Source organism: Aspergillus candidus (genome assembly GCF_002847045.1).
Source record: "Aspergillus candidus strain CBS 102.13 unplaced genomic scaffold BDW47scaffold_44, whole genome shotgun sequence".
Classification (NCBI taxonomy): domain Eukaryota; kingdom Fungi; phylum Ascomycota; class Eurotiomycetes; order Eurotiales; family Aspergillaceae; genus Aspergillus; species Aspergillus candidus.
The window spans coordinates 4,416-27,005 of record NW_020194049.1 but is presented as its reverse complement, the minus strand read 5'-3'; the positions used below and the strand labels follow the sequence as shown (position 1 = coordinate 27,005).

Here is a 22,590-nt window from a genome sequence, read left to right as displayed (position 1 = left end):
GCACGCACCCTCGTTCCAATGCAGCCAGGGGCAACTTACTATTGCCGTCTAAGTACATGTAAGTAATATTTGATCTCATTCATGCTTATCTACGGCAAGCCATTGCAGCCACTCCACAACAACTCCACCCGCGATTTTTCTGCCGGCAGTACTAAAATAGGTGTAGAGCAGTAGTAGTGTCTTTTATAGAATTATCTTATAAATGAAGCTATTCAAAGATATATATACATATTAACTTGCTTAGTTTCACCAAAGACTACTTATCCTAAGTATTATATAATAATACAAGTTATTACTCAGGTGCTGCAGACATCCCCTGCAACTAGGCTATACTAGTATTAAGACCCCTGAAGAAATAAAAATATTATATATATCTAAAGCAGGATAGGGTGATCCTTATCTCTCTTCTTCTTATCTAAGTTAATTAGATTCCCCTTCTTATCTTCTTCAGAATCTAAGTTAATTAGCTTTTAAGAGAAACTAATCACCTGTTAAGATTCTTCTTCTTATATAATATAATTTCTGAGATCCTGTATATCCTGCTAATTCTTATCACATACAAAGTAATAAACTACCTGATCCGGCTATTTATAATTAACACATACTTCCTTAAATACACCTGGAACATAGTAATATTCAGGAAATATATATATACCTAAATATCTGTGGCAGCTAGTACAGGGCACAGGTAATATATATTTACATAATTATATAAGAATAGCATAAATATGCGAAGGACATTATTCCTTAATTTAATATAGAGTAATCTTATTATAATTAAAAGCTATATCCTGTCCTGGAAGGCCGAGAAGCTAATATCTAGTATATATATATACATACCAGCCCAGAAGATCATAGTTCCCTGAAGAAAGAATAGAATTATTACTAATAATAAGGCAAGTGTATATATAACAAAACTATATCTCTATAGACATGACTAGGAAGAGAAGGTATTAGAGAACAAGCTTATTAAAATAATAACTATTATATAAAAATCATAGATTAGTAGTATTTTTTAAAGCTATACAAACTTACTAAGCTGTTAAACTTAAAAAAAGTAATAAGAAAGATACTTAAAGTCTTATTAGATATATACACAGCCATAATAATAATAGTAGTAATAGTAATAGTAATAGGGGTGATGATAAAAGTAAGATTAAATAAGAAGAAAAAAATAAAGAGAAAATAAGCTTTATCTCACTACTAATACTATTATTAATACTAGTAAGGTAGATAACTAAGCAAGCTAAATACAGAATATATTATATACTAAATATTATTAAATTCTAGTTTATATTCTTTAATTCTCTTTTTATTCTTTATATCTAATATATGAGTCTTTCTAGTATAATAAGGATTAACATAATTAGAAGATACTAAGAGTACTTAATATTACTTAGAACTAGCCTGTATAATAGGAGAATAGATAAAAGAAGCTTTAAATAATCTATCTAGTATATAATTCTAAGATTCCTACTTAATCTTTTTTTTTTTTATAAATTCTCTCTTAATTAGCTAAAGAGATATAAGAAACTTCTTAATTACTAGCTCTAACTTAATTTTAATATCTTTATATAATAGACTCTGATACTTAATAATTAAATAGATTATATATTTCTTTATAGCCCTATTCTTAATAGATTCAAATTATTATCTAAGAAGATCCTTTATAACTTGATAACTCTATATATTTTAAGCTAGATATACTAGATATTACTTCCTGATATTAGTAGCCAGGCAAAATATATTATTTAATTAGTATATATATCTTTAGCTAATAGAAAAAAGTTTATTATTAATAAAATCTTATAAGAACTTAATTATATATAATTTAATCCTAGTTTTAACTTACTCTATCTTTATTAGTATATATACATATAATAAAATAAGAAATATATCTAGTTCTTATAAAGTATCTTTACTACCCTCTTTATCTTAGGACATTAAAAGATAGAAATATACTTATATTATATATATTACTGACTAGGTGATAGGAATCCATAGAAGTTATTTATATATAAATCCTACTTAAGATTCTCTTCAGATAGGAGGATCTTTAGTATATAAAAAGCTTAAAAAATATTAAAAAATTTATATTACAGACTGGGTACATAATATAAGAGAAGAGAAATTAGTTAAATTAATTATTAAAGAAGATATACTACTATAATTAGTATAATATATAATAATAGAATAATATATACCAGTTATTCCACAGTAGAATATCTAAGATTAAGAGAATATATTAATACTATATAGAAAAGAAGCTATTAAGAAGAGAGATAGCTCTATTAGTAGTATTATATATATAAAAATCAGCTAATTAATTAAGAATAAGTAAATAAATAATAATTATATAAGATCATACTGCTTATAGCTCCTAATTTTATATACTAATTAATCATGTAGATAATAAAAGAAGTAGCTTAATATAGTGTTTTATATATACTATAATAATATAATAAAGCTGCAGATAGATTATATAAAAAAAGACTATCTTATTAGCTAGTAAAATAGAAAAAAAATAATTAGAGTTAAATCCAAGTCCCTGAAGTACTATATAACAAAATTAAAGAATAAATAAAGAAAGATACTTATCTAGATCTAAAAATAATAAGAGATTAGTATAGATTTTAAAGAAAAAGAATAAAGAAAGAATTATACTAAATTCCTGTATATCTCTCTAAAGCTATTATAAAGTAGAATTATTAATTAATATCTTATAATCTTAAATCTTATCTATAAGATAGTAGTAAAGTATATATAACTTGCCTAGAACTAAATTAGAATATTTAAATTAACATCTTATTTAATAAATATTCTATATTTATATATATTAATATATCTTTATATAAATAAGAGGCAAGAAAATAGCATACAAAGTAATCTAATCAGAAAGAGATTCTTTAGTAAAGATATCTTTATTCTTTAAAGAAGAAAAATAGACCTAATAATATTAGTACTAAGCTTGTATAATAGACTGGGACACTTACTCACTACTTAAATAAAGCTATTTTAGATAGCTGCTCCTATCAAGTCTTAATTCTTTAATTCTTTATACTCTAGCTAGAGATCTAGTAATTAGAGACTTAGATAGCTAGTTTCTATATATATCAAAGCTTAAGATAAGTAGCTTTAAAAAGTACTATCTCTAAGCCATGATCTAAGCAAACTCTTGATAATTATATCTATATAGCTTGAACTATATCCAGATACTAATATATAACACTGACTACTATATATATAATAATCCTATAATAGAACTATATAATATACCAAGAGTATGTATTAATCCTAGCATAGATTTTAATCCTGTATAGCTTTAATTTAAAATAATTATTTATTAACTAAATCTAATTAGGTCCAGGTACATAGTATTCTTTATATTTTTATTATAAATTATATATCTGGTATTAAATAGCATCAGGGAAAACAGTCCTATAATAAGAAAAAAGCTAATTACTAGCTTCTATTAGTAGCTGTACAGAGAAGATAAAGAGTCTTATATTATTTAATAATTAAGTCTTAATTATAAGTATACTAGTAAAGAATCTCTTTTCTATAGTCTTAAATCACTTCTTTTTTAACTTCTTATACAAGAAACTACAGCACCTACTAGACTTAAAGTTATAAATAAAGAGGATTTTTAGTATATTAATAAAGATTAAGTAATTCTTATACATAGTATAGTATACAGCTCTAAATTAAAAATTCTTCTTTTTAAAATATAGATAAAAGCTTTTTATCTTCTAATCTAACTTAAAAAAAGAGAACATATATTCAGGCATGTAGGAGAGAATCAGAATAAGCTATATAATCTTACTTATATATATCCTAATCTTTAAGATAGCTTTCAAGTATATGCTTACTAATAATAATTTTATATCTTTTCTTAAGAGAAATATAAATAGAATTAATAGAAGTATAAGAAAAATAAAGAGAAAGAATATAATTCTTATACAGCTCAAGATTAACTTGTCTATATTCACCAGGCATGATAATTAGTAAAAGAAAATAAAAAAGATAAAGTAAATTTCTTACCTTTAAATCTTCTGATTTATTTATATAAATTAAGCTAGTAGAGTCATATAGCTTCAATTTTAATTAATTAGGAAGGCGGTTAATGTAGCGGTCAACTAACTTAGTGAAATTTCTAATTATTACAGAGTGGCCGCAATGGCTTGCCGTACTTATCTACTACAGTGACATGTCCAAGCATCATCCTTCATTCCTCTATACCATACTATGTATTCCTATTGCCTTTCTAAAATGTCCGTAAATGCCAAGGACAGTAATCCAGGAGCGTCCCACCACCACATACATACAATATTGGATCCAAGTGTACCTTTCTAAATATTGTTCGCAATAATAACTATGACTATCCCAGTCAAGGTTCTCTAATTGCTGTAGTTGCGGGGAATAACCACTGTGGCAACGTTCTGATCGCTTAGAGACCAGGTAAGGGGATCTGTCCCCAAAAAAGAATCAAAAACCAAAATTCAAAAAATAATAAAAGTAGGGAAGGAAGGAAAGAAGTAAGAAAAGAAAAGCAGGGTGGAGCGTATGGTTCCTGCCGCGAGAAGGGTCCCCAGGTTCGTTGACCAAGTACACAGCAACCGCTGGAGGGGAGGCTGATCGACAGTGTGATCGTCCTAATAGAGTAGTAGTACTCCTAGGATGCACATCTCTTAGGACCTCACCTAGTAGAATGAACCATTGAACATGTTGATTTACGAGCGACCTCGCCCGATGTAGCCAGGAGGTGTTTGCGTCGGCCCGAACAACCCTGGCTTCCTGCCTGAGATTGCTTGGCTAGCCTGTGTTAGCATCCAGGACGATCCTATATTGGAAAATGGCAGATTTAGAGGGGAATTAATTATGTTAAATCTTCTAGATTCTCTTAAAATCTAGGCAGGATATCAAGATATTTATATGTAGGAGATTTTCAATAAAACCAGTCCAATCAAAGCAAGGGCTCGATTATAGCAAACAACTCAGGGCGACTATGGCGGTGACAGCTGGCAGAATGCCCTTGATTTCCCATATCCTATTAGTATCTTGGCTTTGTACATGGAAGAATTGTGCTGCAAACTTGACCAGCCGCGCTCTTCTCCTGATTGTACATAACAAGTCGATCTTGGACACCTCATCCCCCCCTTCCAGAACGGATCACTCGAGTGTGATGCACATCATAAACGCAAAGTCAACCCATGGCTATGACGATGGAATTCCCTCTCATACTCTGTCTAGTTTCGCTGCTCCCAGTTGTGTGTGGAGGAATCGATGCGCACAAATACTTCGGCAATTCGTCTTCAAACACCGGGATCAACTTGGTCCAAACCGTGAGGGACCAACAGGTGATCTCCTGGAAGACGACTTTGGATATATAACGTCTCCATGTGGCAGCAAAGCCTAGTGCAGCAGTCTGCGGCTAGCCAGTACAATGTGTATTGTATGTTTCCACTAGAATCAATCACACAACCAAAGAGAGCGATATCTCAACCGATTCCAGCCAAATTACATCGGGGGCCTAAATCCACCGAGTTCACCTGGACCGTACAACTATACGAGTTCGATCTCGATTACTCCAACGTGTTCTTCTTCTGGATAAACTCCGACACACCCGAGGGATTCGTCTCTTCTTTCCTCAATATTACGAAACCGGCGAGCCCCTCGACATCACATTCGACAACAGCATCAGTGTCCATACCCACAGACTCTACTAACTTAGTGCCGTTGAATGACCCCCCTGTCTCTGATACTGCCTTGAATTCCGCTTCGGACTCCGGAATCTCGACTACAGCGAAGATCGCACTAGGGGTGGGGATGGAATCGGGGTGCCGGTGTTAGCGGCGTTGGGGCCTCTTGTGTGGCTCAAATCCTGTCCACCCCACGTCCTTCCTGAGGAAGCGCCACAGATATGCCTGTATACCCTGAACTGAGCATATGACAACCAAAATGTGTTTCTCGTCATTCGCTGATGGACATGCCAGGGACAGACTCCGCCAGTAAAATACATGAATTACTCACACAGAGACACTATTGACATACAATAATAAGTTCCACCGACAAATGACGTCTTTCTATCAATGGCCAACTGTCTCTCGCTAGCAATGGTTAGCTGGCTTCATCTGGATGGTGTTGCACCGACAATAGAGTAATAAGAATTATCGCGACCGCCAAAACAGTTATGACATGATTATTTAGCCGAGTGGTATTTCTTCCCTTTTTTTTTACGGATAGAGTCAATACCTGTGAATTTATCGAAGGAATGACATATTAAAATACCAGGTCTACATAATACAAAATGATTTGTCCTTCTATTACTTCTTAAAGCCTTGTCAAAATATTAGGTAACACCCAGCAAGCGATCCATCATCACTAGCAAGTCACCCCATCTGCGCCCTACCCCAACAGCTATCATGATATACATTTCGCCTTCAGACGTCCTGAAATCACCATATGAGCATTCTGTTAGCCAGTGTTTATAGGGATCTTCATGTAATTTTGGAGTAAGATACCACATCATAGAAGATCACTTGACAACAGCCGTATACTGCACGTTCTGACACCGTAGTACCACTGGGCCAAAAGATCACATTGACCAGACACCACGGTCTGACCCTCCCAAATCACTATATATATCCGAGTCATGACACCATGAGACTTTGGTTCATGGGTGAGTGAGGGCGGGGCTGAAAGTTGACAAGTCTCAAGTGTGATGTATATTTCGCATGGTTCAAGAATTCCACATTTTTATACTTTGTTGCTCGTGTCTTTGTTCCAGTTCAACTGAGCATGTATACCATATGGTATGGAATCTATTTAGACCACCATGAATCCTTGACCATTAATAAGCAATCTATTTATATGACCAAAATTCGACCCCTGCCCAGTTCTAACTCTATTTAGTTGTATTTCAAGCTTACTATTGTTTGGTTAGAATAAGTGCTTCTTATTATAATCACTCAGAGCTAGATCTACACACCATTGACTAATTATTATGTTGTTTTCACCATACCAGGACCAGGGCAGAATCCAGTATAAGAGTTGGGTGTCTCATTCTTCTCTTCCTCCCCGTCCCTATTCCACTTCCAGCGCCCTAACTCTCGATCGTACCCTTTTTTCTCTCTTCTTCTGGTCTTTGAATATACAAGGCACATCGTTCACTCGTGCTTAGCCGAGAAGAATATCTTTGGACCATCACAGAACAAATAGAACAGTCTGTCCGAATTGGGGATCTCCCCAAACTGCAGACTCAACTGCCCAGGTGGGAGACGGAGGTCGCTGATGAACGTGTAACACAGAAATATTATCTCTGGATCGTTTTATATTAGGGTCACGCTCTACCATACTCTTATTTCATTCCATCCCTCCTTCTGGTCTTCATCCATTTCCAGTTTAGTTTCTTGTTTTGGGAGAGCTCTTTTACCGATTGTCTAGGTTATCAGAATATAACCACAGTGATCATTTCCTGTAAATACAGCACCCAAAGAAAGAATCTTAATCAAGCTATGAGAGCGAGCTAAGTGGCTAACGTGGAATACATCGTAGGTAAGCGAAGAGTGCCTATTACGGCTATCATTGCAAAGAAGGCTTTGAATGCCAACGCCTTTAATGTGCTCGAGATATTTCTTGATCATAGACAGAACATCAACAACCCCACCCAGGAGAATCTATGCCCAATGCTAGATAGGATGTATTATCCTGGATGAGAAACAACGCATAAATGTTATTAATAGTAGGATAGATGGGTGGCTTATGAGAGGATGGAAGTGCTCTAGTGTCCTGAGCACAGAGCCAAACTGAATACCAGAAATAACAAGAAGTACCAAGATGTGCCGTGCCAAGCTGGTCATTATGCCCCAGTGTCGACATTCCAGTCCCTTGCCACTTAGGGCGCCAAGTTCCCTTTTAGCAATGCGTTTCAACCGGCTACTGAAGGTAGATTAGGGGTCAGGTTGGAAGCTCTAAAATAGCTATTAGATGGGGCGGGCTTCCCTACCAACCAGAGCGGGTTTGGGTGGGATTCAGTTGAGTTTAGTAGTTGGCGGAAATAGATTAGGAACGGCATTGTACTATGTGATCCTTGATAAATCCTCCGAACGTGTACGGTGTTTTCTGGAGCGAGGCATTGATATCAATATACAGGACACACACGGCCGTACAAGCGAGACTACGCTGAAGCACAGGGGAGTTAAGAGGTCACTGTGATTCAAGATGGTTGGGGAAAGTAACTATCAGAATCAAGAGAATTTTAGTCAACAAATTGATATTAGGTGAGCATGGTAGTCATAATATGAATGTGGCCCTTGTAACCCATATCCTTGTGAAAACAATTCTTTTGACCAATTCGAGAAAATCTAGTAGAATATTGTTATTCCAAATTTCCGGTAACTTAGGGTAATGAAGGTGATGCCAGGTTCCTGTGACTGTCTGCCTGGATCCTTCACTGGGAGAAAGCCATTTGATGCCTCGTCAGGCTAGTTAGCCGCTCAAAACTCTCCAAATTCGTTGACTAACAGACCCTCGGGTTCGATATACTTCACCCTCTAGGACATATTGCCAAGCTCATCCTTGATGACAGTCTCCAGTTGCTGGAGGAACTATTGCCCCGAATATTCATCTGGGTCATGTAGTCTGACATGTCCATAGGTCAATGCTCTGATGCCTGTCAGGGCATCCTTCCTTGTGGTCATTAATCATGTCGGGCATATTGATATTGGCCCGAGAAATGCCGAGGTCGTTGCTAGAGTAGTATCCGATGATGGCGTCCTGACCGCTTGCAATTACACAACTAATGCACCCTACAAAGTCAGGTCTGCTGACCGTTGCTTTCTCCGCCCCAAAAGCCATGAGCTTCTAATCATCCTCCTAGACACGCGGGCTCGCGCTGGGCTCCAAGAGGTACTGTTCATACTAGTGGTTGACGGCGTGCTTGACAATGACACATTTGTCCAGGAAGATAAATTTTAATAAAAAAAAAAAAAAGGCGGAGCAACTGGGTTCTGTTGTCCACAGGGGATGCGCATGCCTGAATACCAAACACTACGCCAAAAGGTTCATAACGAAAATTTCGCTTCAACAGTTGGTTGACTTACACCTCTTTGTTAACTCCTGGCCCTGTTTAATATGTGATTGACAAAGTTGTGGGTAGTTGAGTACTACCCAGGGCAGCGTCTCCTAAAAAAAAAAAAAAAAAACATTCTACCATTGATAGCAACACAAAATTGTCGTTGTAAGAGCTGTCATGATACAGACTTCTCGATGTATCTAATATAGGTAAGCTGTGCGATCATCATCACGCTAGGTGAGATCGGCACGGAGAGAAGAAAACTCCTTTCTGGATTTGACTCCGCTGTGATGAAATCGTATGACTTAATTGGCTTGCTGTGCCGAACCCCCTTGTCTCTACCTATGATGGACCCATCGCTCTAGGCTAATTTTGCAGGGCGTATTCACATTTACCTGTTTAGACAGTTGGGCTGTGACTAACCAACAAGTTAACTTGGTAACTTAGTTAACCAGCAGAAGATATGTAAGCAGAGGAGTGGCACTTATAATCTCCTCATAACCTCCTGATTCTTATTAGTATTGGAATGATTTCACATATTGCCCCCTTTTCCTTTTGTATTCATTGTTCCCGGCTATTCGGACCCTTTCCTTGAAATGCTGTACACTTATACCGCTGCCGCATCACTGCTTGTGATGCTTGGTACACAACCAGGAATCATTTTAGCTCAAGATGCTGCGGGGTGGTACAAGGCTCACCCAGGCATGGCGCGTATCAACCAGGTGAACCAAGAGACGCATCAAATCATCGACGAATTTGGACGCACACGTTTCTTCCACGGAACTAATGCCGTGAAGAAGGAGCCGCCATGGCACCTGCCCTTGGAGTGGGTACCTGGAGTAACGTCATTTGGCGAGCAAGATGTCCAAACTCTGCACGACTTGGGTCTAAACATCGTGCGGTTGGGCCACAGCTGGGCTGGTGCAGAACCTGTGCGTGGGCAATATAACGAAACGTTTCTGGCTATCATGAAGAAGCAGACCAAGATGGCCGAGGACCATGGCCTCTATGTTTTGGTGGATGTGCACCAGGACTGCCTGACGCGGCAGTTTTGTGGCAATGGTGCGCCTGATGTGAGTCAATTCAGGGACATGGTAGCAAATCGCTGATACTGACACGGCTTTGCAGTGGTTTGTTGAGGAAGACTGGGTATCAAATGGAAAGATGTATCCATTTCCCCTCAAGCCAACACCATTTCCGGTAGATGACCGGGGCTTCCCATCGCCACAGTCGCTTTGCGACACCGTCGACTGGGCGTTAAGCTACACGTCAGTGGCGCTTGGAAATGCATTTGGGCGGCTTTACAACAATTACGACGGTTTAGGAGATGCATTCGCAGCGTACTGGAAACAGCTGGCTTCCGAGTACGCCAAAACACCGAACGTGGTCGGATATAACCTGCTAAACGAGCCGTGGGTGGGCGACACATGGGCTGATCCAACACTGCTGGTGCCAGGTGTTGCTGACCACAAGGTCCTGGAAGACCTCTGGAACCGGGCGACCAGGCAGATCCGTACCGTTGATAATGACACGCTGATCTGGTTCGAAGGCGCCACGCTAGATGTTCTGTCCGGTTTCAACAACGTCCCACTTGGAGATGGCTCTAAGTCAGTACACTCGTTCCACTACTACAGCCCACCGCAGCTTGGCCCTATTTCCACCACGCTCAACAACCGCCGCAAGGACAACGAGCGTCTTAGGACCGCCGGTGTACTGACGGAACTCACGTTCTGGATGGGCGATGATAAGGAGATGCAAGATCTAGCAGATGCCATGTCGGCGACCGACGCAAACATGGTTTCCTGGATTGGCTGGGCGTACGACAATTTGTACAATGGCACATCAGATAAGCCTTACCCTGAGCTGGCGAGACACTACAGCCGTGCGTACCCGGCCGCTGTCGCCGGGACTCCCAAGAGCTTCGACTTTTCCGAGAGCTCGGGCACCTTCAAGTTGCAATTCGTGTCTGATCCAAACATCAAGGCGCCTACTGAGATCATCTTACCTCGATCCACGTTCCCCAATGGCTATAGAGTCGAGGTTTCGCCTGATGACAGCTTGCTACAGTACGCACCAAACGAGCGTACTCTGGCCTTGTTCACATCTACTAGCATCAAGAAGGCAACTGACATCTCTGTCACGATCTCTCGTCAATAACTCCAGTCATCATTCAGATGCGATTATCAATACGCATTTTGTCTTCGATAGGCTGGATAAGTCCTGCGGTACTGGTGCCACAGTACTAGTGGCAATCCAACTTCTGAATATAATATCCTTAATTTGCCCTATTGAAGGCCATAGTCAAAAATGCGATGATTCGTGAATACAAAGTTATTTTATCCAGGTATTTGTTAGCCAAAGAGTGTCTTGTTAACTTATCCGGGTTAGTATACCTTCTACCGTCAGCCCTATACCTGGCAGTCCTCGCGCTGTTGTGCAGTCGGGGTCAGCCAGAAGAATAAAAGTAGTTTCAATGGAAGTCATAGAATAGTAGACAGGTGAGGATACGGCGCGCGCTCCCCAAAGACATTATGAAGATGTAATTATCCCTAATGAGAGAGTTGCCTGCAGTGATCCTGAAGCAGTAGCAATCTGCAAATAGAAACCTTATACACTGCGAAAGCCCCGTTCGTCAATATATATGTGATATACCATGAGTTTCTAAATGTTATAACTATATCAGACCCTGCCATCACCACCTTCGGCCAGCTCCAGGAGGACTAGTGCTGCTAGCCTAGCTATCAATGTCAAGCCCAAACCAAGGGTTTAGAAATAGTTCGCTTCTATATGCCAGTTGAACTTAGATGGCTTAGGGTATCCACCGTCCCGTTGAGTACAGCCCTCCTTGATTCACACCTATTATGTATCAAGATTAAATAATTACATATTGATTAATGAATCGATATGTTCTAATACAGACTCTAAAGAGATACGATGAATGTATTCATGTATGTTCAACCGCAACAAAGATTGTTCGTTAGGACTTAGCTATCAGGGGTACATGAGAATGTGCTTTTTCATATCCTCACGACGCAGGAGGTCGACATCCGGAAAGATCACATACTGGGAAGCTAACCGGACTTCTGGATCCCGCACCGATAAAAACCTTCGCAATCGATTAACCAAGTCGGGAAAATTGCTCTTCACACTCCGTAAACTGCGCTTTATGCCAGCCAGAAGCCCAAGTAACCGACGAAACCCATTCCGCCAAGCTAGTGCGTGGCCGCACTCAGCGAAGTCCCGGTGACATCCCAGGCTGGTACATGTGCTGCCTGCGTGTCGATGGTAAAGAATACCCGGTGGTTGGGACTTAGCTGAAGCGTGAATTGTGAGCCAACAAAGGTAGATCCCACGAGAGAGTCCGACCTGAAATCCTCGGCAGTGACCGTCTCTCTGGAGGAGATCCGGGCGGACACGATATCAGAAGATGACCCGTCATTACTGGAAGACTGGCCGGCAGCTTGCGAGATAATCGGTTGGCTTGGAGAAGCGCTTGCCTGCTGTCGTCGAAGGTTCTCTATGGGCAATCCCGCCAGATAGCCGGCGGTCGTGGCCAGGGGTTGTTGCGTCTGGGAGCCCTTCTTGTTGCTGTTCACACGAGACGTAACGAGATTTCCCAAGGCTTCAGAGAACTGAGTCCAGGGCGCGGTAATGGCGCTTGTGGTAACCTCCAAAGCGATTGCCTGCTTGATCTTCGCCGTTCCGCTTGCCAGCGCCGAAGGCAATGGTTTAAGGGCCTTGCCCAAAACGCCGCCAGTGGCTCCACCAACTGCTCCATAGAAAGCATCGGAGGCTATGCTTTTCAGCGTGGGAGTTGTCCCTGTCGCCAGGTCGTAGGCAGCCCCGACGCCTACATTCACGGCGACCCCAATTGCTACGCCGGCAACAAATCCAACCCCTCCGGTGAAGACGGCAATTCCAATGGCAACGGTTACGCTCGCCAGGAACTGAAAGAATCCTCGGAGGCTCCAGTGGCCGCTCGGGTCGGTGCGATTGACTGGGTCCGCCAGGCAGTAGGCGTACGGGTTGAGTTCGCCCGAGGTAAAGGGGGTCCAGGCGTCCGGCTGCAGGAAAATCTTCAGACTCGGGTTGTACACACGATAGCCGTTCCCCAGGTGGTACCACCCGGTGATCGGGTCTCGCCATTGTCCGTTGAAGCCGATAGTTGCTCCGTCGACGCTGACGCCATAGGGCGTGTACGCTTGGTCGTGAACCCGTTCTGTATCCCGCGTATCCAGCCAGGTGCCAACCGAGTGGCTGGCATCGGACGCCCACAGTTGGGTGAACACCTCAGTCCCCTGCTGCTGGACTTCCCCCCAGTATATCCCACCGTTTGAAACAAAGCTAGTCTGGTGGTCCCCCTTGGTTACGGCGATCAACGAGTCCCCCCGGTAAGAAAATTCGGTGTCCGGGTCATCTGGGATTGATTGACGGACAAGCCGGTCTGTTGCATCGTACCCATACTCGCAGAGAAGTTGGTTCTGGCTATCATAAACTGCGGACAGCAAATTCGACGCATTGTAGACCAGCGTCCGCCCGTGCTCGTCGCGCGTTATACACCCGTTCTCGTCATACTCGAGATTGACAACCGCCACTTCATGGGAGTGGGTGTTAGAGATGCTGATAAGCTGTGTCGGATCTTGAGCACTGTACGTGTAGGCCTGGGTGTCCTCACTGCCATCCGCAAACGTGGTCTGGATCTGGGTGAACCCATCATAGTCGTTGAGCGTGAAGCGCTGACGGCGAAGGGCGCGGCCTTGCTCGTCCACCGGGGGCTGTGTACCCTGGCACTGGTAGTCCACTAATCGGCTTAAATTGTCATACTCAAAAGTTTCCTGTCGCACCAGAGTTCCGGTGCCATCGCTTCGATCGCGTGCGTCGACGAGCCCCGTTGCCCCGTATGATTGGGTGGACTGGAATAAGAGCGTCGCCCCCTTCCAAACCTTTCGCTGAATCTCGCGGCCGAACTCGTCGTACCCGATATTGGTCGTCAGGGCCACACCCTGTTCGCTATCCTCGGCCACGGTCGTGATAACGCGGTCTGCCTGATCATAACTGAATCTAGCTTCAAGCGCTCCGACGCTAATCTCCTGCAGCCGGCCATACTCATCGTACTGCATCGCGTGCTGTTTCTCGTGGACATCGGTGTACTCTTGTAGCTTGCCTGCCTGTGAGTACACGTACTCCAACGCACGAGTCCCATCAGCGGTCTGTATAGTCTCCCCAGACAGCAGAGTGGATGGGTAATAAGTGAGGCTGGCCGCGGCGAGCGAACCCTCCAGGCGCAAGAGATCGCCGGTTTGCTTGTCGTGTTGGTACGAGTCGGCACCATCTCTGGTGACCCTACCTGTCAATGCATAGTCCAATGCCGGCTCATACGTGCGCTTGGAGCGCTCTCCTTTCGGAGTGGTGATCTGGGTAGGGACGGGGGCGACGCCCTGATATGTATTGCTCGTGGTGCGGCCGCCGACAGTGGTGTGTAGCGGCCTCTCCAATCCATCGAAGGACTGAACACTGAAGCCTGAGGAGCCCTGAAGATTGATAGCCACAGGCAAAGCCGTGGTGCTCTCGGCAGCGTACTGGGTAATGATAGCGTGGCCGTCGGGCCATGTTGTCTTGACCACGCGATCGAAGCTATCGTAGCTATACTGCGTCGTACGGCCCAAGCCATCCGTAACCTGGCAGCGGCGTCCTAGTCCATCATAAGAATATTCTATGGTACCCTCGACGGTTCCGTTGCGCCGCACCAGAGCCTCAGATGTCGGAGTTTGAAACATGTTGTGCTGGATCCGAGTCTGGCCTTCACCCTCATTCCCAACGGTCTGGGTTAAGGCAATAGGGTCTGTCACGGAGAGTTGCACCGCTCCGCCGTTCTTTGTGACTTTATAGACCTCGCCCCAGTCATCGTACTCGAGGGAGCGAGTTGTACGTAGCTCTTTGGGCGCTCCGCTGGCGCGGAGCCAGTCGATGTTTACCTCTTCGGTGCATTGATCGAGGGCGTTATACTGGCGCTCCTGAACAACGCGGAATGTACCGGTGTACGTCTGATATTGGTCCCAAATGCCATCGTCGTCCTGGGATTCCACCCGAACTACGCGATCCATGCCATCCGTGAAGTATCGAGTCCGCACCCCCTTGGTGTCGGTCACCGTGACTTGCCACCCGACGGCGTTCTCTAGGACAGCATATTCGTGCTGCTTTTTGGCCTCGAAGGCCGTGCCAAAAGCGGTGACGGTCTCGGTCACCCGACCTATCGCATCGTGCTGATAAGTGGTCTCTGTGCCGGCGCGGTTCTTGGTTGCGAGGGTCAATCCGGACATAAGGGAGGTGGTGGTTTCTTCCTGCGTGGTCTGGCCGTCGAAGCTAGTTGTTGTAATGGTCTCGGTTAATTCCGTCGAGCTCGCGCGATGGTACCTAAATATATCTATTGTCGGATGTTGGTTGAACAAGCGCGAGTCCTGCTGCTGTCGTCGGCCATGATCCGCGGACTCCGGCTGGCTCACGTAGGTGTATTCCGTGGTAGCAAGGGTTTGGCTATCCTCCAGGGTTAGCCGCTTGCCACTAGCCACGAAATAGTCGGTTAGGGCCGCGGTTGCCGTAGGGAGCTCGACGTATGTGTAGCTATGGGCGCGGGTGGGCGTCGAATAGGCACTGGCAGCAGGTATAACGGTCTCCAGCTTGACATAGCGCTGGAATCCGTGCGGATCGGCCGGGCAGAGGACCTGGCCAGAGGCCACCTCGCCGGCAGCAGCATAGTATTCGCGGGTGGTCGTGACACCACTCGGGGGTGTTTCGCTGGTCTCGTTCCCCCAGTCGTCAAAAGTGAATCGGGTTGTCTCGACTCGCGAAGCTCCGGTGGAAGTGTCCCGATAGGTGGTATCTTGGGTCTGAGGAAACTGATATTGGGCCGGCTGGTTCTCAAAGGGGGTATTGCTGCGCGCATAGTACGTGGTGGCCTGTGTGAGCTGATTGACGCCCTTCTGCTGCTGCGTACTGAGCTGCAGATGAAACTTATTGTAAATATGCCTAGTGATAGTTCCACCCACCACCTGCACAGTGGAGGAATACTCATAGTCGGCCGGAGTGAGGTAGAGGTTATCACCATCGCTGGTCCAGTTCCTGCCTCCGCCGTAGCCGAGGAAGTTGTGGTCCGAGTAGCTGTAGGTCGTTTGGATAGCCGGCTGGCCATGGAAGGGTCGCGCCGTATGCGAGATCACGTAGGGGATGGTACTGATTGGCGCACCGCTGGGTAGTCGGAAACCCGCGACCCTGTAGGAAATGGTCTCCGTTGCCCCTGTCGGGCTGGTGACATTGGTCAGGCCAGCCGCCCCATACGTGAACTTCCAGGCCGGCGAGTCCTCAAGCGGCAGGCGCAGCTCCGCCAGTTGGTTATTTCGCTTCACCAACGCAAAGGTCGCAGCCTCGGCGGTCCCCGGCGCTTTTGTAACAGTGACGATCTGCGCGCTGTCATTGTAGACGATCTCGACCAAATCCTGCGAGCCGGCCTGGATCTTGCTGAGTCGGGGCTGGGTGCCCGCAAGCACCCAGGAGAGCTTCAACGAGTGGCCATTGGCGCCGTAGATCTCGGTGGGCACACTAACAGAGGCCCGATTGTTGAAGCTAGAGAGTAATTCCACCTGGCCTGACTTGAGGGTGACGCGGTAGCTTGTGGTGCTCGTCTTCTGGAATATGAAACTCTTGAGCTTCTGGTCCGTCACCACGACAGAGCTGATGCTTTCTCGAACTTTATAATTCTCACCGGTGGACAGAACAAGGGTCCTGGACGGCTGGTCATAGGATGAGAGACCGCCGAAGGACCAGCCCCGTCCGAGGCCGACATCGTCACCTCCCAGGGGATTATAGTGGAGGGAAAGGTTCAATGGGGGGCAGTTGCGAACCCCGGCCGGCACTTCATAGAGAGAAATGGTGCAGTTGTACTGGCCGGTGCGAGGGTCGACGCCTTTCTCGACGTAGGAATTGAAATTGAAGCCCTGGGAATAAATCATTATGGCAGATGAGCAGGTAGTAGAAAGATAGTTCAACTAAAATCAGTGTCTGGGCTGGCCCACGATCTTATACCTCTTCCCCTTCTTCTTAAATTGCTTCCCCTCTTCCCCTGCCTCCTCCCACTATTTCTGCCGAGAGATGTTGTAGATTGGGAATCTTATCCGGTCTGCGCGTGTCTAAACCAAGCTGGGTTGTAAGAGAGTGGCAATGGGCCTGTCGAATACTGACGCTCGAGCAGTTCCAGAGCGTATAAATGAAAGCATGATTTCATTTGGTGATGACATCAAGGATGGAGGGGATCGATTGGCTAGCAGATGGTATCCTCGGATTCAGCTGCGAATCCCTGTTCACCTGCAGGCAAACCCACGGGACCATTATTGGCGTCTACCCAATCTCAGTAGGAGCTACAGCTTGCGTCATGATTCGTTGACAAGGATCGAGAATAGATTGACTACCCCTAAAGAGGGGGAATGAACCGGTTTTCATCAGTTAGTGCCGTGAGCCAAATCTCTCTGCAGTTTCTCCTACAGAAAGCAAGCGACCGGTGGAGAGCTGAACGATCTTCCCATAGCACCGAATCAGCGTTTGCTCGACCTAGATCTACAACATGCAGTGTACAGCTCAGGGCTAATGCATTGCGACATCGCGTAAAGTGTACACCCCCGCTTCAGCCAGCCCATCTTTGCGATTCAGCTCCTTCCTTGCCATCCCCCTCAGCACATCCAAATCGCCACTTTTTCTATGTCAGGCTCGATGTTCGACAGGATATCAAAGGCTTTGCAATGTGCTTGAGCTGCAACATACAGTGTACAGCTTAGGTCTAATGCATTGCGATATCGCATAAAGTGTACACCCCCGCTTCAGCCAGCCCATCTTTGCGATTCAGCTCCTTCCTTGCCACCCCCTCAGCACATCCAAATCGCCACCTTGCTATGTCGAGCTCAATATTCGACAGGATATCAAAGGTTTTGCAATGTGCTTGAGCTCTCAGCTCGCAAGGCAGAGAGGGGAAGAGACTCGATATTACAACGGGAGATGGGGGGGCAGAAGAGGTATATAAGGTCATCCTGGAACCGGTCGAGAAGAAAGCAAATAAACTCTTCAATATTCTGAATACACACCACCGTCATCAAACGATTCTAACTTCTATCATCACATCCACCATGTCAGTATCCTGGGAAGTCACCTCCTTTGCCGTGCAGACTACCACAGTCGATCAGGTAGCCGACCGGCTCTTTGCCAATGGCAATATGCAGGTTCCTGTGGTGGTTACCATCAATGCCATAAATCCGACAACAGGGGCCACCCATCGGCTGACCGATGCCGAGCTCCAGAAGATTCAGTTGATTGACTATCATTCTGGGGCTGTACTCATGGGTACCTGGTTTTATTCTTTGACTCCAAATGACTTCGCGCACACGCTGGCCGGCACAAATGACCCCGTCGAACCCACTTCGGATCCACCTCAATCCATCAGGTTATATGTTTCATCTACCAGAATCGAAAACAGAGTCATTGGCGCACGTATCACTCAACCCAATAACACCGTGGTGACCACCAATAGCACCATCTTCAACTCCTTCGTCACTCTGACGGCCATCCAGCCAGTAATTTATACCACCCACAACATCACCTTGGGAGAAAAGAAGAAAGCTGCCACGGGAAACTGGGTTTCCAGCTTCACGATGAACAATATTTCCACACATTCCGACAAAGACTGGCAGCAGGAGAACTATTTTGTCACATCGAACGTACATCCAATCTTGAAAGCCGATCTACACGACTATAGAACCAGCTCAACCTTGACCAACTCCTTTTCCTTCCAGTTTAACAGGCACGGCCTCAACATCTTCTACTTTTGGAACCCAGGCTTGGAGACTTCGAGACAGGTGGGATTACGGCATGTCATCCAAGTTATCGAACCCGGGCGGATGCCTCCCCTCACGGTCTATACGAGCACGCGAAACGCAGTAGCCACTGTGCAAGTCAATCAGCAACGGAATGCATTTTGCCTCACTCACATGGTCTTCTTCGATAATAGCAACTGGCAGTTGGCGCCCTGGTCCCAAGACGCATGGGTCCGGCTATATGATATATTTGGAAATTACGGCGATTTCTACGTCAGGGTCAGGGAAAACACGGTCGGCACGGATGAGGACGAGACCATAGAATATAGCCTCTATCTTCGAAACAAGAACACAGCGAACTTGACTGAGCCTGTCTTGTTTGATCCCGCGGCCAAGCTGTGAGGGTGTTTAAGAGGCGTTCAGTGCGGATTTAGGGCGGGGAGGAACCAACTCTTGACCGAAGACACCAAACCCACTCGCCGTCTTTTGCAGTTTGGCGTGGTTTTCGACCTATAATCTGAAGTCGTAGAGCTTTCTACCTGTGAACACTAGTCAGGGCTGGAATCGAGGCCTAAAAGTGACTAGTCTACTGGATTTCCTGTTCACTTAGCCAATTTATAAGCGAAAATCATAAAAATAGTTTCTACTTAAATACCTAGTACAAAAGTGTTAAATCAAGCTAATTCTAACTCGTGTTTGTGGATTGGCGATCTGCAATCTAACTCGCACAATTGGGGGGCCTGAAACCACTGCGGGTTCTGATCATTTGCAAACGTCCCCAAGACCCAGCGGGACGGTAGCTAGTAGTGTGGCTGCTTCTGAGGACCAGCGCCGACCGTAGCCGCAACCATCTATTTCGAGGCTACAATACTTACCGACTGTGGAATTGCATACGAGTCAATCTGGAGGGCACCCGAAAAAACGTTACCGAGGTTTTCTGGTCTAATCTCTTATGGGCTGAGAGATAAAATTCCTCCTCCCAATTCCTACGAGATATACTCAATTGATTTTTAATGAAATGTCACCACGCAAGTGAGTGGTCTGGCTGTCATATTGGAAGCACCATGATGCTACCAAACTCTCAGCTCATCATGCACCAGTAACATCATCAGGTACAAATAATAGGTCGCAAATGTCAGATCGCCCGAACCACAACAGGTTCATTTGGCTTGATTTCAGAAAGATCTAGACACAAATTTAAATACATAAAACTTTTAGCATCTTCCTGACATCTTTTTGAGCGACGCTCTGGTATCAATTGTAGATCAGAAGCAATCTGAGCAGTACTTGCTCCTGCTATGATGCATCATACCATGGATCGCAAAGCTGGAACAGAGGTAGAATGACCATGATAGGAATCTAGATCATCCTGCCATGTATAGCCCGAGTGCGACAATATGAGGGTTGAGCATACTCAGGTTGAACGGAGTAACAAAAAGATCGAAGTCCGTCAAAGCAACTGCCATCGTGCCGTTGATGATACCATCATCCTCATATACGAAGCCTTCCGGCTGGAAGGTGTAGCCTGTGTGGTCACCAGTAACAGTTAATGGGGAATAGGTCAAGTTCAACTGCGAACTCCAAGCAACAAATCTCGGCTCGCCAGCGGTCGTATCACTGATATAAGAGTTGTTTGGTCCAACGGCTTTCCCGGGCGCTTCCCACTCCAGGAAAACCTGCTTCCCTGGGAAGGACAGAGGGTCCGATCGGTTATGAGCAATTGCGGCGTCGCAATTAATTCCTACACCACTCGCATGAAGGCATCCCTCGCCGTCAGCAACATCTGAGACTGATGGGTCCGTAATGCGTCTTCCGGTAGACTCGCTGCCGTTATCAGCCGTGTCATTGGGGTTGATCCGGTTGATATTTGGGTTGTTGAGAATGTTTAGGGTCGGGAAGTTCTGCCACGCCAGCCGGGTGGTGTTTTCCGGACAGTAACTAATGTAAGGGGCTAGCATTGTCCAAGCCCAGGACTGGGGCCACCCGTTCTCAAACCAGACATTCATCGGCGACAGCCCGGCCATTTGGCGGAATATCAATTGTTGGCGTGCCTCCGTTGAGATGGACAGGGAGAGTAAGTTGGCAACTTCGCGTGAGTCCAAATGCGAGATAAAGCCCCAGACACCAGACTCTCCAAATCGCGTCACACGTTGGTTGAAATCGAGCCACTCGCGAACCGTTGTGTATGGATAGTTATACACGCACTGCTTTGGCGCAGCTTCGCCAAGCATGTTGCTTAGGAGGGTTGCATGTCCACTTTCCTGGTTCGCCATAAATTCAATCAAAGACCGTGCATCTGGACCCAAACCAGCTTCCTCAAACTCCTCGTCGGTGAAGCGAGCAAGTCCATCATGGAACAGGTCTAACTCAATCCATTCCTGGTAGGTCCCAAGTGCAATAGATTCGAAGTCGAAGTCACTTTCCACCATGTAGCGTGGTAAGGTGCCGTTCGTGCCTAGTCCACCTGCCGGGACATAAGGGGCAGGCATAGGTTCAATAGGTACGCCACGGCTATTGTAATAAGTGGCTGTGGGATTTGGTGGTTTGGGTTCTATTTCCGCTGCCAGAGTTGCAGGTGCTTTCACAGCACCAGTCGTGGTAGGGGTGCCGTCATACGGGCCGTGATACGGCGCGCTGGTGTATCCATTTTCATAAACAATGACTGGATAGCCACCTTCCTGACTGGATATTTCGGTAGAAACTGGTGATGCGTACACACTGGTGCCGAGAAAAACAACAGCAAGGATAAATAAAGCTGGCATATTGTGTTAGACGCTGCAAGTCCGATTGCGTAGGAAGATGAAATATGGTTTCAATGGGACGACTCGCTAGGGTAATTAATACATTGGTTTCTCGGCTACTTGTATACTTTGGACCATAAATTATGCTCTTTCCCCTGTTGCAATAGATCTACATTATTTGTATGTTGACAATGGCATGGTTTGATACTACATCTTGGTGTAACGTCCGCTATAAGCAAAAAATGACAGCATAACCTGATGAGTGATGGCACATCTTGATTACATCTTGATGTAACAGCCGCTAAAAGCTAAAAGCGGAGCCCATACTATGAATAATGTAATTGTTCAAGGGCATGATCCGTCCACGCGGCTCAGGTAACACCAAGAGTACTTGCCGCAAACAGCGAATGCTTCGAATTGCCAAGAATGTCTAATAGTTTAATAGTTAAAAGAGAAGGTCTTAGCAAGAATATGTGATAGCGGTCATCATAGAAACCGCAAGGGCGGGGAGGCGGCTATGGTACAGTCCTAGCCTATCATTTTGGGTCGATCCTTGATCCTTGACCTTGGGGGGCCGGGACTATACCATGCAAACGCCAAGTACTGAATATAGCAGCATCTCAGCCCTTCCTAGTCTGGACTGGTAACCACAACGTAAAGAATGGTAAATAAAAATATATTTTTCTCTCTACTGTGTACTGCGTGAAGAGTGTCATCACCAAACCAAAAGATCCGCACCAAACCGCACCAAATCCACAACAATTTGAGTTTGGTGGCAGGGGGTCAGGATCTGCAATAAGTTTGGATTCTTGAAGTAGAATCTGTTAACTTCTTTCTAGGATTAGCTTAATTTTACCTAGAGTGTCATTCGGTGTGGTTCGGTTTGGTTTCTAGTGGGGTCGGGACCAAACCGTTGCGGTTT

At 44.9% G+C, this 22,590-nt stretch overlaps 5 protein-coding genes across 5 annotated transcripts; 3 read left to right on the top strand and 2 right to left on the bottom strand.

The window, feature by feature from the left end:
- Window positions 1–5,397: 5,397 nt before the first annotated feature.
- BDW47DRAFT_127961 (uncharacterized protein) lies at window positions 5,398–5,850 on the top strand (the record flags this gene model as incomplete). The annotated part of the gene is made up of 2 exons (XM_024816788.1): window positions 5,398–5,452; window positions 5,513–5,850. 2 exons carry the CDS (start codon window positions 5,398–5,400, stop codon window positions 5,848–5,850), a joined length of 393 nt encoding a protein of 130 aa, XP_024669584.1.
- Window positions 5,851–9,598: 3,748 nt separating this feature from the next.
- Window positions 9,599–11,393, top strand: BDW47DRAFT_60573 (putative endoglycoceramidase). The gene is made up of 2 exons (XM_024819412.1): window positions 9,599–10,146; window positions 10,202–11,393. Exons 1-2 carry the CDS (start codon window positions 9,670–9,672, stop codon window positions 11,228–11,230), a joined length of 1,506 nt encoding a protein of 501 aa, XP_024669583.1. The 5' UTR covers window positions 9,599–9,669; the 3' UTR covers window positions 11,231–11,393.
- Window positions 11,394–12,285: 892 nt separating this feature from the next.
- On the bottom strand, window positions 12,286–17,079 carry BDW47DRAFT_133359 (uncharacterized protein; the record flags this gene model as incomplete). Its single annotated transcript, XM_024817816.1, has 10 exons — window positions 12,286–14,765; window positions 14,796–15,537; window positions 15,577–15,612; window positions 15,643–15,762; window positions 15,796–15,873; window positions 15,916–16,083; window positions 16,120–16,254; window positions 16,291–16,375; window positions 16,409–16,566; window positions 16,675–17,079. The coding sequence occupies 10 exons, from the start codon at window positions 17,077–17,079 to the stop codon at window positions 12,286–12,288; spliced, it is 4,407 nt and encodes a 1,468-aa protein (XP_024669582.1).
- Window positions 17,080–18,243: 1,164 nt separating this feature from the next.
- Window positions 18,244–19,329, top strand: BDW47DRAFT_119371 (uncharacterized protein; the record flags this gene model as incomplete). Its single annotated transcript, XM_024815343.1, has 1 exon — window positions 18,244–19,329. One exon carries the CDS (start codon window positions 18,244–18,246, stop codon window positions 19,327–19,329), a length of 1,086 nt encoding a protein of 361 aa, XP_024669581.1.
- Window positions 19,330–20,291: 962 nt separating this feature from the next.
- Window positions 20,292–21,689, bottom strand: BDW47DRAFT_133354 (ferritin-like domain-containing protein; the record flags this gene model as incomplete). Its single annotated transcript, XM_024817815.1, has 1 exon — window positions 20,292–21,689. One exon carries the CDS (start codon window positions 21,687–21,689, stop codon window positions 20,292–20,294), a length of 1,398 nt encoding a protein of 465 aa, XP_024669580.1.
- Window positions 21,690–22,590: the final 901 nt, after the last annotated feature.